A 17,910-nucleotide genomic window follows, 5' to 3' on the forward strand; every position below is an offset into this window, starting at 1 on the left:
TTGGCATTCTCTTAAGGTAGTGTTTGGCCTGCGCAGCAGAAAACACAGGACTTTTCTTTGCTACTAAGAGAAGACCTAGCTACTTCAGTCACACAGGACATCTGCTGATCTATGATTACTCTATCAAGATTCCCTAATTCTTATAGGCTTTGATTTTTGCTTTTTTGGCTTAGTTTTGTTTTGGGCCCCAACAGTGCACTATTCTCAAGGGACCTGGTCTGTTTTCTCCTATTGCTCCTATCAGCCACAGGTGCCTATAAGTATTCAGCAAGTGATTCTTTTCAGCTTTGTGTTTAGCCTAATATTTAACACATCAATGGGCCCTCAACAAACACAGATAGAGTAATGAGCAAATGGATGTGTACACCCATGGAGAAAGGAAAGTAATCATTAGGTCTGTCAGGGGACAGCCCACACCACTACATGCCAAGGACCCTTTGGCAGTCTGGTGAGATATTTTAAACATGCCACTTCAAAAGAAACCCATGTACTGAAATACATTATAAAAATAACCACAAAAATTGAGGCACTATCACAGACATGCTTCTGTGGCACAGCCTGAGCATATCAGGTTACAGGCTCCTCTGCAGAGAGGTTATCTGGGAAGGTCCACTTTCAAAACCCCAAAAGGCTTATTTACTTTTTAATTTATGTGTATGGGTTTTCTACCCACACCAATGTAGGTGAAGCATATGTATCCCATGTTTGATGCCTGTCTGAGGTCAAAAGAGTATCAGATTCCCTGGAACTGGAGTTACAGAAGGTTGTGAGCTGCCATGTAGGTACTGAAAACTGTATCCAGTCCTCTGCAAGAACAGAAAGTGCTCTAAATGCTGAGCCATCTCTCTAGCCTCATCGATCAACTTTTTCTTCTTGGTTTCTCAGGGGCAATCCTCCATACTTCTAAGGCACTACTGTGATCATGGTGAGGTGTTGGGAACAGGCCACGGGTCCTGCCAATACAAGGTGTCATTTTTGCTTTCTCCACTGATTTCCATATGGCATCCTCACTCTCAACTGTGCCTTGAACACAGGATGTCTGACCTTTACGTTCTTCCTTGAAGGTGAAGAAGGCATAGGTACCTAAGTAAACAGAGCTGACATAGGACCTGAGGATACAGGGCCTCATCTTTCTTACCTGACTCCCAAACAATCCTCCTGGACCCTTAACCACTCACACTTTGAGGAATTAACAGGTGACTACAACTCCTGAGCAGTTCTGGGAAGTCAGAGGTACAAAGAAGTCTTCTTTCGAGCTTCTTACCTTACTGGTCTAGGACTCAGTTAAAACTATCATCTCATCAACTCAAATGTAGTTGCCATTATTTCCCCTTCCTTTTGAGTGTGTGCACACTTCACTTTTTTACTTTAGTAGGGTTTAGAGAGGAGGCGACAATAAACATGCAATCCTCTACATTTTACTAAAGTTGCCAGTAACATTTTTAGAAAGGCATAAACTTTTCTAAAATGAAAAGCAAACAACCTTGAGAGAAGGGCTTGAGAGACAGCTCTGTGGTTAAGAGCATCTGCTGGTCTTCAGAGGACCCAGGTTCAGTCCCCAACACCTACAAGGCCACTCAAAACCATCTGAAACTCTGGTTTCAGGGATCCAATGCCTCCATGGCCTCCATGGCCACTGCATGCATGTGTGCGAAAACATAGATGCAGAAAAACACCTATACACAAGAAGACTAAATTAAAAAAAAAAAAAAAAACAAACCTTGGAAGCAAATTTCTCAAAATCCATCTAATCTATTTTATAACCATGATTTTATATCTAAGAAAATTCATAGCTACAATCACAGTGTCATGAAGGCAAAAGTCTTCCTTGTTTTATTTCTCATTGCACTATCTAGCTTCAAGGTGATCAGTAAATACACACTGAAGGAGTAAACAAAGTTAATATAGCTATGATAAAAAAAAATTTGGACATTTGGTCTTTATGCTAGAGTTATCTGAGAGGAGGAGCCTCAACTGAGAACATGCCCTAACAAATTGCCTGTAGGAAGTTTGTATGGCATTTTCTTGATTAATGATTAATGTCGGAGGGCCCAGTCCATGAAGGTGGGGTACCAACTATAGGCAAGTGGTCCTGTGTTGTATAAGAAAGTAGACTGAGCAAACCATGAGGAGCAAATCAGTAAACTGCACACCCGTATGGCTTCTGTTTTAGTTGCTGTCTCCAGGTTCCTGTCCTGACTTCCTTCAGTGATTAAGTATGACCTGAGAGTTATAAGATAAAATAAACCCTTTTCCTCTCCAAGTTGAGTTTGGTCATAGTGTTTTATCAACACAACAAAAACTCTTAAGACTCACAGAACTGGTTTTGGAAATATTCCAATCAGACATACAGAGAGATTATCCCTTACCTAAAATGCTTGAGACCAGAAGTGTTTGGGATTTCAGACTTTTTTTAAAACCTGGATTCTAGCATATATAAAAATGATAACTTGAGGATAAGACACAATTCTAATTGGAGAATGTATTTAAGTCTTCTATACAGCATGTGTGTGTGTGATTTGTGCACACACTCATGACAGACAGCTTGAATGTAATTCTCGGGGTATTTTAAATAATTCTGTGTGGGAAGTGAAGTTATAGACAGGCCAGCAGACAGTCGAGTCAGCACTCCTTCAGTCACCATGTGGACAACCTGTGGTTTTAGCACATCACTTTCACTCCAGGTTCTAAGTTTATACACAACTACTAAAAAGTCATTCTCTATACTTATTCACAGTATGTATTTAGTAATAAAAAATAGGGCATTCCCTTTATGTAGAAAAAAGCAACCCATGCTGTTAACTAAGCAGCATAATGGCTTGTCTAGAACCATCAGGTTGGCTACTTGGAGGTCTAATGGCTACTGGACACTATTCTATTTAAGTTTTGGTGAGAAGATACACCATCAGCAGTTGATCCATGCCCATTCCTCTGTTCACTGTGCTAGCGTGTCATTCAAGCAAGCATTTTCATATGTACTCTTCAGTGACCTAGGATTTTCTCTGCTCAAATGGCTGAATTTTAAAAAAGCTACTTTTGGGGAAAGTATGTGCCATAACATAGTCTTTGATAAGAACTTCAGTTGGAGGAACAGCTGTCAAGGAATCAAAACCAAGAAGTTTTCATCCAGTCCAGCTACACTAAAATACTCATTAGCTGCAGGAAAAAAAAAATGAACCCAATCAAAAAGAGGTCTCTGGTGATCCAGCTTTCTTGCTAGTACAGTAATAGACGGTTAAGAAATTCATCACCTCAAACAGCAAGGACATGACCTTCTCCTACTACAAGCTTACAATCTGTGCAACACACTACCATTTATTTATTTATTGGGGCAATTTAAATTCATCTCGGAGTTGTATCACTGGCTGTGTGGACAGTGACTTTCTGGGCAATAAAGTCAAAGGGTTACATTTCATCAGTATTACAGACCTGTTCAAACATCAGCTTTTTCTCAGTGATGATCTTGGCAAATATGGGATGGAATTTTTCTGCTGCTTTATGATAGGCAGCTATTTTATTACCTACCTACCTACCTACCTACTTATCTATCTATCTATCTATCTACCTACCTACCTACCTACCTACCTACCTACCTACCTATCTATCATCTACCATCCATCTATCCATCCATCCATCCATCCATCATACAATGGATCAATTGTAGGTCCTTGCATACACTAGCCAAGCACTCTTCCACAGAGCTGTATCTTTAACTCCTTTTTCCTTTTCCTTTGAAACAAGGCCCAACAGTAAGTTGCCTGGTCTGCTCTTGAAGTCACTTTGTTGTCCAGGCAGATCTTGGACCTGAGGTCCTCCTGCTTCAGCCTCCCAAGGAGAGGAAATTATAAGCTTAAGCCTCCAGGCCTGGCTATAACTATGAATCTTTAAAATTTAAAACTGTGTCTTCCAACAAGCCTATTGAATACTTATAGTTATTTTAAATTTTAGTTCATCACAACTTGATTGATCATCAAACCATGAAGTGTCTTGAGTTCACTGTGACAGTATTAGAGCTACCTGCTCAATATTCTCTTACATTTTATTTTTCTAATGTGTGTACATATGCACATGTGAATATGTGTGTGTACATGAGTCAGAGGACAACCTGGGGAACTGATCCCCTCCTACTATGTGAGTCCTGGGGATCAAACTCAGGTTGTCAGGCTTGGTAGCGGGTACCTTTATTCATAAGGCACCCTGCTGGACCATTTATCTATTTTTCATTACCTTCTACTTATTACTTGAATTCTTAACAGTCCCGCCTTCTGTTTCCTTATGTTTGATACAAAGGTCATTCCTACACAATATCCTTCAGTGAGCCATTCACATAAGCACTGCTGTGCAGCTTCTCCAGGAGCCTGCATTTCTGTGCTAGAAATAAACATAAATGCTTCCTCTTTTTCATATCAGTTACCACATGAGGATCTGAAGCCCCTCTGGGATTTCCCACATATCTTTACACCACACAACAGAGAATAAATCAAAATCAAAATAAAAATAAAGTGAGCAATTTACACAGGCTTTGGCTGCACGTGGAGAGAGGGTCATTAAGAACCTATTCTTGTGCATGAAGCTGTATATATCTGATCTTACTACCTTCTATGGGCCAGGGGTCTGCACTGGGGACCTGGGAGTTCAAGTGGAAGATGTATCACAATTGATAGTCTCTTGTTCCTCAGAGACACCAAATAAACTATATTGTGTGCCTATGTTTTGACTGTGGCACATCGCATGATGGTAGGTATGCATTTTTCATTTGTGACATTATGTTGGCACTCAAACTTTTTGGGTTAGGGTTGCTCAACATATACTTAATTTGGAACATAATAATGATGTGCTTTATTCAGTCAAGTCCTGTATTATAAAACTCCTTTTGTTTTGGTTTCTCTGTGTAACAACCCTGGCTGTCCTGGAACTTGCTTTGTAGACCAGGCTGGCCTCAAACTCACAGAAATCCACCTGCCTCTGCCTCCCAAGTGCTGGGATTAAAGGTTTGCACCACCACACCTGGCTACAAAACTCTTAATATGATTCTATGTTGTACATCAATAATTTCCTGGATAGAAACAAAACTGACCCCCAAACTAACAATTATTTTGAATAATTAGTACTTGAAATATAACTTTATCATAATTCCTACATAAAAATAATACTTGATTATAATTCATGCACATATAGCTTTAAATGCAATTGAAGGTATCTGTGACATTAAACAATCCCCTACTAACACTATAAATGTGAGACTGTCTATCCATATCTATAGTGAACACATCAGCTACTATGTTTTAATTCATTTTGAGAAATGCCTAGCAAGATTATTAAAGTGTTAGATCTAATAGGTCCTGTCACCCTTCCCAGTGAACTATGAGGGTCATCACAGCAGGCCTTAGTTGGTAATTACAATGTAGTAAACTAAATGTGTTTCACTTTAGATTCTTTTTGATTACCACCCAAGCCATTCTCCTCAAGGGTAAAAGGGGTTATTTTAAGTATTAGTTGAACCTGATACATTTTATGGAGAAGCTAAGTGTACAATGTCAAAGTGGAGAAGTCTGATATATCCCTGAAAGGTTTACTGTGACTCTAATAGGATGGTCCCATGGTAATTTTAAACTAAAAATCTCAACAGTCCATTCATAGCAAAACATTCATTTGAACAAATTTGCACAAAAATCTGTAACCCACATGGTACTACTGTCCTATTAAATGTTTATTGGTAACTAATTTTTCATCCTTATTTGTATTCTGCTGTAACTAACTTCAAATTAAAATATAATACTCACTTCATCAGCCACAAACTCCTTACTCAGACCAAAATCTGTCAGCACCACATGGCCATTAGAATCAAGTAGAATATTTTCAAGCTTAATGTCACGGTATATAATCCCCAACTGTAAAAACAAAACAAAACACATTTTAAGAAAATTTCCAAATCAATCAAGACAGCATTTATCTACCCTTGAGGAGGTTCCTCTTCAGGATTCTGAGGCTCTTAGCAACTATGAAAGCAAATGCTCCATCTTGGGGCTCAAATTCTGGCTTTCCCAAAGCTCTCCAAATGTATCTTATTTCTGTGTGATGAGGGTCTATCCCTGGAACCAGATTCTTTGAGGTCTCCCTGTTGACTATTGCCTCTTTCTGCCTCTAGTTTCCTTATTTCACACTTATTCCAAATTATATTCATAGTCCTTCTTGGCCAATTCTTGCCCATAACTCTGTAATGGCTTCAGCAAACCTTCCTAAGAAGCCATATCCTATGTTGATCATTTATTTTTGTTTTCAAACTATGTACTTACCTGCAAATTACTAATATTTTCTAGGTATTTACCATTTACCTTAATATATTTATACTGTCTGCTTTTTCAGATTTTATGCACTTATCTAGTATCCTGTATGATGCAATGTGTCAGACAGGTAATTAATAAAGACTTTTTAAATAACAATCTCTTAAGAATAAAGGTTAAAGAGCATAGGTTAATTTTGATGTTTACTTCTAAATCAGCAAAGCAAATCATTCAATAACATTTATACAGTCACGCATTGTTTTCAACAAGGATATGGTCTCGAAGTATGCTATTAGATGACTTTGATTGTACAAGCATCATGGAGTATACTTACACAAACCCTGGTGATGTAGTAAAAAAATTTGTGTATACAACTCCTCCTGAGGTTCCAGTGAACAAAACAGCAAAATGGTAAATCAAGTAAAAATGAACACAGAGTAAACAAGAGATGTATGAAGCTGTTGCCACTGAAACACAGTAGACAGTCTTATAGTAAGCCCTCTAAAATGACAATTAAATATATATTAAATATATAAAGCAGAAGCATGTTTGGCTTTTGACCATAATCAAGTTTAACTCTGCTGGACATAATGACGTGTGTTGCATTATTCCATGAGTCGTAGTAGCACAGCAGGTTCATTTACACCAGCAACACATAAACAGGGAGGAAGTCAAGAACAGCATTTTGACAGCTACATAACCACCAAGTGACAGGAATTTTTCAGCTCCATTGCAATCTTATAGATCAGTGTCAAATGTATGGCCCAACACTGAGAGAAATGTTACACAGTTCAAGATTGTGTGCCTCTTTATTTTGTTTTTCATGTAAGCAGTATAGTGAAATATTTCAACCATGTAACATAAATCTAAGAGGTGTCTGACCCACCTCAACTTTCTACTTCATGTTTTCAGTTATATCAGCATGGATTATGTGCTTTGATATTTTAAAACATTTTTTTTCTCAGCATCAAATACAGGGAAAAGATTCCTAATAATTTCTCAAAACTGAAATGAAAATTATATGCCCCCCCCCAAAAAAAAAACCACAACCATAACAAAAAACAAAACAGTAGGCAATTTTCCTATGAAAGTTTCAGTGGCTTAGAAGAAAGATAGGAAGGAAAACACTTAAGAGTGTGTACTACACAGACATTTGATTTGAAGCATTATATTTACTTAAGAACTAGCAGCACTTTGCATTTAAACAATCTCCTTGGAAAAGAATTTTAGAGACAAATTATTTATTATCCAATTTACTTCATCACTTCCAAATAAATTTGTACTTTTATCTCTTCCTATAAGAATTAGTACTAGCATTTCTATTAGAATGAATATCGCTTGCTTTGTGTGTGTGTGTCTTTTTAGTGTAAGGCAGCTGAGAAATCATTTGCTATAGTGCTTTCATTGCATAGGTATCACAATTATTCCCAGTTCCATTATGTTCTCTATATCTGTTTTTATTAGCTTAGTAATAAAGAATAACATGGAATCTTCCTTTAGTAGAACAAAATGAACAGAATTAAAGTATTATATAAATTATAGACTGTGTTTTCTAGCTTACCCATCTGGCTTTGTGTTTTGTTTTTACTTTAGTGCTTCAGGTGAATTTTACTGTTATATTTTAAAACATTATATCTAAGCATAAGCTTCAAACGTTTTGTAGCTTATTCTGGATAGTAGTATTTCTGATATAAGGATGTATAAGCTATATCATATTGCACAAAAGTAAGCAGAGGCATGAAGCTTGTCACCACAGTGAAAATTCTATCCAAAGTGGCACAAATGGTCATTTACTGTTCCCGCTCTTCTTCTCTTCCTGCTTCTCAGATATTTTTATTCACTCTTCATTTGTGACAGAGTCTCACTACAGAAAACCAGGGTGCTCTCCCGACTCCTAAAGCTCCCGGGTGCTGGAATTTTCTAAAGATTCTAACCTCCTCTCTCCCACCTGTCAGGAAAGGTGTTTCTGCCAGGACTTGTTTCTGTTCTGGGCTGGACCAACCATTTCTTGACTCCTGACTTATTATCTTGTACCTTCTAAAATCCTTCCTCAGTCTTTCTCACCTATCATCTCCATCATTGACTCAATTTCTGATCAAAACTTCCAGCCCCTTTAAGATGTCTTCCTTACCATTTTTCTTCAATTCACCCTTTTTTCTGCATTGAATACTTATACTTTAATTTGTTTATCTTAAGCTAAGAGAGGGATGACAAACCTGACAAAGAGTGGTTTCATATCTGAATTGTTGAAATTTAGTGACTCAGATCACATTGTTTCTTTATGAACTTGCACACCTTTGATATAAATTACTTCAGCATTTTCTACTTCTGAAGAAAATATACACTAAGACAACACAGAAACCAATAACTAAGTTAAGTCAAAATTTCGTGAATCAAGGTTCAGGATATCTGCAATAAATAATACAAGTTTAAACTGATTTGTATATAGTTCCAACAGGATCCTAGATACAATGTCCAGGCAAAGGTTTCAGTCCCTGAGCTCATGTCACTTGGAGGCAATGAGGAGGAACAGGGTAGGACAGATACAGAAGCAAGCTAACACAGGAGGGAGGGAAATAACACCAAACCAGCAGCACAGTCAGGAAGCGCCCTCTGAGAACAGACAGATGGATTGTCACAGAAAATACATTTTACAACTTGGGGCTCCATTTTAACAACCAACAGCTTTTATTCTGATGATATTTTATAATAAACAAAGTACTAGGGTTCTTTTCATGAAGACCAACAAAAAGAAAAAAAGCTTAGTTTCTTTTTGTTTGCTTGTTTGATGTTTCAAAACACAATAGACAATTTATTTTCTGTTCATTTATGAGTTGGGAGTCTCAATTTGTAACTCAATTTGGCCTTCAATTCATGATCCTCCTGCCTCAGTCTCCCAAGTGCTGGGGTTCTAGGAATGCTGAACCATGTCCAGCAAAAAGTAAACATTTTCAGAAAGAAACTATGACACTGAGAATACAGTAACATTCACAACCTCCAAGACAACCTGGGAAAACATCAACCTGTTTAGTTCCATCGACACCTCGGTTAACAGACTGTTCAAAAGCAAACTCCAAAGATGAAGTGCCTTACCTTGTGCAGGTGTTCCAGGGCGAGCACAATCTCTCCAACATAGATCTGTACTTCGTGCTCTGTGAAACGCTCTCTTTGAGAAAGATGAGTAAAAAGTTCTCCACCATTTATATAATCTAAAAACGAAATATATTTTTTCTTTCTTTGACTTGCATTCATAAATGAAAGAAAATAACTCCTTTTAATCACTTGGGGTTAACCATTATTTCTGCATAACTCTCAATGTATGGCAGTTTCATAGCAAGTATTACTAGTTCTATATTGTCGTACAATTTCCTAATACAATGATCATCCTAAACCAAACGAATGTGCAAAGAGTACCACCATTAAAACTATGACACAAAATCCATACAGATTTAAGAATAGTTTTCCAAAGACAGCATATCAGAGACTTCTGCCAGCAGTGTGTAACTTATTGTAGAGTATCAAACATCAGGCACATGATGACCAAACCACCACCCCTCCGAAATCCCACACAAATCCCAAAGAAAACACAAGCAATTTCCTATTTTGCCACATGCAATAACTACCAATTACCAAGAGCTGTAAATAAGATAATTTTCCAGGGGCTAGAGAGATGGCTCAGTGGTTAAGAGCACTGGCTGCTCTTTGAGAGGACCCAATTCAATTTCCAGCACCCACATGGCAGCTCACAGCTGTCTGTAACTCTAGTTCCAGGGGTTCTGATTCCCTCATACATACTTGAAAGCAAGACACTAATGTATAGAAAATAAATAAATATATAATTATTTTCCAGAATTGTATTGCTAGGCACCAGGTAGCATTCTTATGGCTCCATACAGCATGGAGTAAAAGCAGCATAACATGGCTGAATGAAAGAAAATATTCAAAACCCAAAGATTTCATTTTTTTTCAGTTTGCGCTATTATCGCAGGGAAATAATGAAAGAGGAGAGAAAACAGCTTAGATAAAAAGGGGGATTGCCTAATTGGGGGGGGGGGAGAAACACTGATCATTAGTATTAAGATATCACTTGAAGACCTGAATATGGATGAATTTAGGTAATAACATATTGTTATTATAAAATGTTTAAAATTGTACAGGACAGTAATTTAAAAAAATTAAACTCTAATTTCATCAGAGACTAACCACAAAGAACATTTCCTTTCTAAGGCTTCTGTATTTTGGCAAGGGTTTTTAATTTATCTGAACACAAAGCTAATTATTTAAAAGGCATAAAAAGAACACAACATTCCTATAAATGAACAATAGATTTTTCTATTTAAGTGGTTATTTACTTAAGCCTAAATTTATGTAGTTACAGCACAGATTTCTTCACTAATATGTGAATGGTCAGATTCCCACATAGTCTCAAAAGTGCAATTCAATCACTTCATTTTCTATGGCCAACTTCAACAGAGCCAACCTCTTCCTTATGTTATCACCAGAGTGTTGTGGATATCGTTCTGTGTAAATAAAGTTCTGATTGGCCAATGGCCAGGCAGGAAGTATAGGTGGGACAAGAGAGAAGAGAATTTTGGGAAGTAGAAGGTTGGAGAGAGACATCTAGCCGCCGCCATAAAAGCAACATGTAAAGACACTGGTAAGCCACAAGACATGTGGCAAAGTATAGACTAACAGAAATGGGTTAATTTAAGATAGAAGAAGTAGATAACAAGAAGCCTGCCACAGCCATACAGTTTCTAAACAATGTAAGTTTTTGTGTGCTTTCTTGGTTGGGTCTGAGTGACTGTGGGACTGGTGGGTAAGAGAGATTTGTCCTGACTGTGCCAGGCAGGAAAACTCTAACTACACCAGAGTTCTAAAGACTTTTTACCAATGTAATTATCTTATTGTATTCCCAATGTTAGTCATACTCCCTTCTCTGCCACACTGCATTTATAAGCATCAAGAATAATACAGTTACCAAACTACACCTACCATAAATGCCTGCCATAGCACTCAATAGATTTTTTAATTTAATAAAAATTAATTTTTACTGCTGTTTCTTATGTGCATCTTTGCTGTTATTTTTAGTTGCCAGACACAATACTGGGTTTCATTCTGACATCTTTTTATGTATCATGAACTTGGCTCATATTCCTCGCCCCATTATGTTCTCTTGTTGTCCTGTCAATGATGGTTCCCCTCTCTGAAAACAATCACTAAACTCCAAAAGTCAGTCCAGTGTAAAACAAAATCAAAACAAACAAACAAACAAACAAACAAAACCTCCCAGCATATTCCTGTCTTAGAGACAATGTGACACAATAGTAAGGACAGCTGTGTAACTGAGAGACCCAAACTAGACAATGGTTCTACTGTTGTTTTGTAAGAAAGTTAAGTCTCTGATTTCCAATTCTTTATCTATTAAACAGAAACAATAACTATTTGTTAATTACTGTGCTTGGGATTACTGTTGCTTGGTATATAGGAAGTGCTTTTCCATTGCTGGGGAGATTCAAGAAAAAGAAACTATAAATCCAAGAAGACAAGCTTAATAATCAAGTTACCTATTTTCCTACTTCTGCGATAGATTGTTTGGACATTCATAACAATCAGTACTTTTTATAGGTATATATTATGTACTTTATAGGCAATTCTATCCAGTCATCCATGCTTTAACAGTGGTAAAGCAGAAACTGAGGCAGCCCAAGAAATCTAACAGCAGAACTTACAATAAGTGCTATTGTGGGATAATTTGATTGCACTCTGGCACTCCTAAGACTGCCCAATAAAGTAATACCTTGAATCAAAAGCTAGTGACTAGCTAACCAGAATTGGCCATAGAGAAGCCAGCAATTTAGATAGAGAAGATGCACAGGAAGGAAAGGCCAGGGATTGGATTTGAGCTCTCTTGGTTCTGGGACGAGGGAAGAGATATGTCTCTTGCTGTATCTCTGGCCAAAAAGCAAGGTCAACTAGTTGCTATTCAGACTCTCTGAACTAGCAGGTTTTCACCCCAGCCTTTGACTTCTGAGTTTTATTGATAAACAGAATGATAAACTTCACTTAAGACTACATGTCACGTCCATGGCAGAGTCAGAGCCACTAGCCCAGAAGCCCCACCAGGCCACAGCCTGAGTGGCACTGACTGAAGGGCTGTGGGGCGTCATCTGATAATTAAAATATCAGTATATTCATGTTGTAGCCGCTAAGTCAGCAGAAAAAAAAATCAAAGTGCTGTATTCAAAAGCAGACCCAGTAGAAGTCAACCAATTGCCATCCCGAGTCTTGGTTCTGTTTAACATGTAGCACATCTCATTATAGTTTCAATTGTCATTTTCTGAATATACAGTGTTATTTAGCATGTTTAAAAGACCCAAACTGAATATTTTTAACATCCTCTGCTTTGAAGTATACATTAAAGTAGTTTTCACTCTCATTGACTGTTGTTTTTGAGATACAGTTAACACACCAGGAATTCAAGTATACTTCAAGTGCAAAATTCAATTATTTTTTGTTTGTTTATTCAGAGTTGTGAAGTGTCTGCCCTAATCAATTTAACTGCCCCCAAGGCCCAGAAATTCCAATTTATCTACCTCTGGCTGCTTGTGCTTCTGATGTCACATGTAAGAAATGATTATAGAAGTCAATGCCACAAAAATTTCCCAATGTTTTTATCTAAGACTTTTACAGTTTTAGGTCTGACTTTTAGTCTTTGATCCATTTAGTTTAGAGATAACTTTTGTTTATGTTGTGAGGTATAGCCCAACTTCATATATAGCTATCCAGTTGTTCCAGAACTATTGAAAAACTATTACAATTGCTAAAAAAAACCAGTTGACTGTAAATGTGAGGATTTCTGGACTCTCAGTTCTATTCTATGGACCACATCAATTATATGTCTATCCTTACACTGAAATCACATTTTTAACAATCAGAATAGTATTGTACAATCAGAATTTTTTTTTTTTTTTTTTTTTTTTTTAAGTAAAGTCTTACTATTGACCAGGTTGGCCTTCAACTCTTAGGCTCAAGCACCTCTTTCCTATCTCTCAAGTAGCAGATGTACAGGTGTGGACCCTGGCTTACATTTTGAAATCAAGAAGTGAAGCTTCAGCTGGAGAGATGGCTCACAGGTTAAGAGCACTGACTGCTCTTCCAGAGGTCCTGAGTTCAATTCCCAGCAACCACATGGTGGCTCACAACCATCTGTAATGAGATCTGGTGCCCTCTTCTGGCCTGCAGTCATACATGCTGTATACATAATAAATAAATCTTTTTTAAAAAAGTGAATCCCCTATCTTTGTTCTTTTTTCAAAACTATTGCAGTTCTCCTTAGCCCATTAAGTTTCCACCTGAATGTTGAGAACACCTTGGTAATTCTACAAAGACATGACTGAGGTTTTGAGAAGGGATGGATACTAAATCTGATATTCAATCTAGGAATATTGCCACCCCTAACATTCCATTAAGATGTTATGCTTTTCCATTTACTTAGGTCACTTTCATCCTTTCAACAATGTGTTGTTTTACACTTCTTTATTGCCAAATGTTTTATTCTTTTTAGTCTAAGCTAAACAGAATTATTCTTTTAATTTATTTTCTAGACTGTTTACTGCAAGAACATCAAAACTTAGTTGTGTGCTGCTCTTATGTCCTACAACTTTGCTTAACTTGGTTATTGATTCTAATATTTTTAATGAACTCCTTAGGGCTTTATAAGATCACATCATCTTAAAAGTTTTTCTCTCTACTTTGCAGTCTCTAGGCCTTTAGTGATCTTTCTCATCCTACAATGTTGAATAAAGTAGTAAACATGGACATTGATTTCATGTTCCTGATTTTAGGAGAAAGGCATTTGGTCTTTCATTACTAAGTACTATGTTCACTGTGGGGTTTTGTTTCATTTTTTTTTCTTCATATATTCTTTTAACTGGTTGAAAAATTCACTTCCTTGCCTGTTTTAGTGAATGTTTTTCATCACAAATGAAAGTTGAGTTTTAGCCAATGCCTTTTCTATGTTTATTTAGAAGACCATATAGTCTTTTATTCTACTGATTCAATATGTTGATTCTAGATTTTTAGGATAACCTTGTACTCCTAGGATTAATCCTATTTGGTCATGCTATATAATCCTTCGTACTTATTCTTGAATTCAATTTGGTAGAATCTTGTTGGGGAATTTTGTACTTTATTCATACGAGATGTTAGCCTAGGCTTTCTTGTGCTTTACACAAGATAATACTGGCTTCAGTGGACATGTTGGGAAGTGTTTTCTATTTTTTGAACAAGTTTGTGAAAATTTTGTTATTAATTCTTCTTTAAATGTTTAGTTATACTCACCAATGAAAACACTTAGCTGTTGACTTCTCTTCAAGTATGCCTCTACTTCCCTGAGATCATCACCAGTAGTAACAGCAGAAATATGTTTCTTCTTGAGTCAATTCTAATTCCAGTACTCTGTATCATTCTACAAATTCTTTTCTTCCTTCCCATTTTCTTTTTTTTAAATACAAGGTGTCATTAAGTAGTCTGGACTAACCTCAACCTTACAATCCTAATGCCTCAGCTTGAGTGTTGGGATTATAGCCATAGGCCACCATGGTTGGCTAGGTATTTAGGTAACCTTAACTCCCAATTAATTTTTTGTTGTTATTTAGTTGTTAATAGTATTCTCTTGTGATTCATTTTGATTCAAAAGTCATATCCTTCATATCACTCCAGGTTTTACAGATTTAAGCTTTTTTTTTTTTAAAGCTTGGTCAGTTTAGCTAAAGGCTTATCAATTTGTTGTTCTTTTTGAAGACTTTTTTCTTTCACTGATTTTTCTCTGTTGTTCACATGTTCTCTATTTGATTGTTTTCTGATATTTATTATTTCTCTCTCTTCTCTTTGCTTTGAGTTAGTTTGCTTTCTTCTGCAATGGCTGTTTGGGAGAAAGTTTGTGCATGAACTGAACTTGTAGACTTTTGTCTTTGTTATTATTCCATAAACAACACAGTATAAAACTATTTACATTGTGTAAGATATTATGAACAATCTAGTGAAGATTTAATATATTCAGAAGGACACACACAGGTTATATATAGTACAACAAACCACTTTGTAAAGGAGACAAACATTTGTTGGCTCTTGTCTACAGATAGTGTTTATGTTCTTGAATCCCCTACTCCTGTGGGAGGGCAACTATATATTCCATATCCAAAATGTTGCTATGATTACTATATTTTTATCTCTGAAAGTACATATTTATAGTTTGTTGTATCAGTCTTCCTAGTTATTTTTTATTTTCTGATTTTGTGGGAGATTCAAATTATGAATTGACTTCAACTTCCCCATGCCTACCCTGGCAAAATTTGTTTGTTTTGTTTTCTCTGAGACAGTCTCACATGGTAGCTGAGGGTGTCCTCAAATTCACTGTTATTTTCCTGCCTCAGACTCCTAACTTGTGGAATTTCAGGTGCAAGGCACATACCTAGCATGTCTTGTTTTCGTTTTCCCCCTTATTTAATAGCTTGGCCCAGCTATTAGTCAAGTCTATCTGATTTGCAATACAAGACCTTCAGTGTTGCTCCTCAGAGAATAGAGCCCTAGAATTTGCACAAATTTCCCTCATTGGCTAGGTTCTCTGACTCTGCTAGTATTACAAACAGCTGTGAGGCTCCGCTAATTGCTTTTTGATTGCCCAACTGTTTCCAATAATGTTCTGGGGCACTAATTGCTCCATAGTCTGATCCAATAAATTCAGGTTCTTAAATGAGTAGTTTGAGGACAGTGTTTGAGATCTCGTCTTAAAAGTTTGGGTTTCTTACTGCTGTGAAAAGACACCATGACCACGGCAACTCTTATAAAGGAAACATTTAATTGTGGTGGCTCGATTACAGGTCAGAGGTGCAGTCCATCATGTCAAGGAGCATGGTGGCACGCAGGCAGATGTAGTGCTGGAGCTGAGAGTGTTTACATCTTGACTCAGAGGCAATAGGAAGTCGACTGACTGTCACACTGAGTGAAGCTTGAGAAAAAGGCCTCAAAGCCCGCCCCCACTGTAACACACTTCCAACAGAAGATGTGGACCAGATTAAGGTGTGTATCATTCAACCTCCTACAACAAGACCACAGTTCCTCCAACAAGGCCACACCTCCTAATAGTGCCACTCCTTATGAGCTTATGGGGGCCAAATACATTCAAACTACCATACCCAAGGAGGATTTTTAAGTTGCCTATAGCCAGATTCGCTTATTGCTATAATGTAGTTACCATACTCCTCATAATCTCCACAGTACCTAACACTGTTTCAAATAGTTAATTCTGTTGGCGAGTGCTTGATATTTCTGTTCTTACGAACTACCTCCTCCTCACCCTACTCACCCTTCCCAAAAAAAGCCTCCTTAAGCTCCTGTTCTGGAGCTGAGAGTGAGGGCAATGGCCAAATTCTCTTCAAGTGCCATCCCTGCTTAGCTGGCAGGGTGCTGGGTAAAGGCAGCAGTCTCTGGCTTCTCAGCTTCCCTCGAACAGGGCATGAAACCCTCATCCTACAAGAAAGCAGAACTGGAAGGACCAGAGCTCTGCACTCGCCTCCCAAGCTGGCATAGAGCTTGCATCCTAGCAGTCAGAGCAGGGTGTAGGAAAGGAATCCTCAACTTCTCAGATACTTAGTCTCTGTGCTTTCTTTTAAGAGAAATGGATGGGTTTATTGTTGAGATCAGACTGCTCTAAGTTACTCCATATTGCTAAAACTTTTTAAAGACTGCCCTGTTCTGAAAGACTCCATTCTAAGTGAAAACACAACAGCAAGGTGACTCTACACTCTGTTGGGCACCTGAACAAGGAAATGGGTCAGCTGGCAAAGTGCCTGCACAAACATGAGTTAGCACTCGTGTAAAAAGACAAAGAGTGCACACCTGTGACTACAGCACTGGAGTGGGGTGGGACTGTGGAGACAGCCAGTGACCAGTCTAGGGGAAAAATAAGGTGGAGAGACAATTGAGGAAAACACCCAGAGTTGAACTCTGGCTTCCACATGCATACAAACTGGAACCTGCATGTACATGTACACACAGGCACATGCAACTTTTAAAAGAAGCACTATCTCTCTAGCATTACATTCAAGACACAAAATTAATTTATTCCTAAAAGTACAAGTAGGATCCTATAACTTATCAAAGTAAAATGGGACTGTATGAGCACGTGGCATATTAAAAAAAAAAATCACACAAGGAAAACTAGGCCTGAGAACTTACTAAACATGCCAGACAGTGGAAGGTGTCCCACAATGCTAACATCTGGACCACATAAAGAGAAGATGTCAATAGCCTTCACATCCTGCCATCTGACTAGTCACTGTACACATCAAGGGACTGAATTTCCAAATTTCCCTAGGGCATCGCTGGTTTCTGTCCCCACTGCTGACTGGGCCTACTCCAAGGCCTAGTCTAGATCTGGTTCAGCACTTTCTCTCTAGAACCTCCAGAATCCCACACTTTACCCTGAGGCTCCTCAATAGCTAGACTCTGAAGCTAAGATGCCAGCACATCTCCTGGGGGCTTCTTAATATCTGACCTACCACCCGTGGTAAATCTCTTTGCCACCTACACCTGCTTCCCAATTTCTTAGGAAGCTATTCTT

The 17,910-nt window shown here is 37.7% G+C and overlaps 1 protein-coding gene across 2 annotated transcripts in view; it reads right to left on the bottom strand.

Annotated features, from left to right (window-relative positions):
* The window catches only part of Rps6ka5 (ribosomal protein S6 kinase A5), a 157,124-nt gene that overhangs the window by 48,008 nt on the left and 91,206 nt on the right, over nt 1-17,910 (bottom strand). For both annotated transcript variants that reach the window (XM_036205822.1, XM_036205821.1), the window contains 2 exons: nt 9,378-9,493; nt 5,784-5,891 (listed from right to left, as the gene is read on the bottom strand). In XM_036205822.1, the coding sequence (XP_036061715.1) occupies nt 5,784-5,891; nt 9,378-9,493 (224 nt within the window). The remainder of the gene's footprint in view (nt 1-5,783; nt 5,892-9,377; nt 9,494-17,910) is intronic.

Source organism: Onychomys torridus, chromosome 14, assembly GCF_903995425.1.
Source record: "Onychomys torridus chromosome 14, mOncTor1.1, whole genome shotgun sequence".
In the NCBI taxonomy this organism is placed as follows: domain Eukaryota; kingdom Metazoa; phylum Chordata; class Mammalia; order Rodentia; family Cricetidae; genus Onychomys; species Onychomys torridus.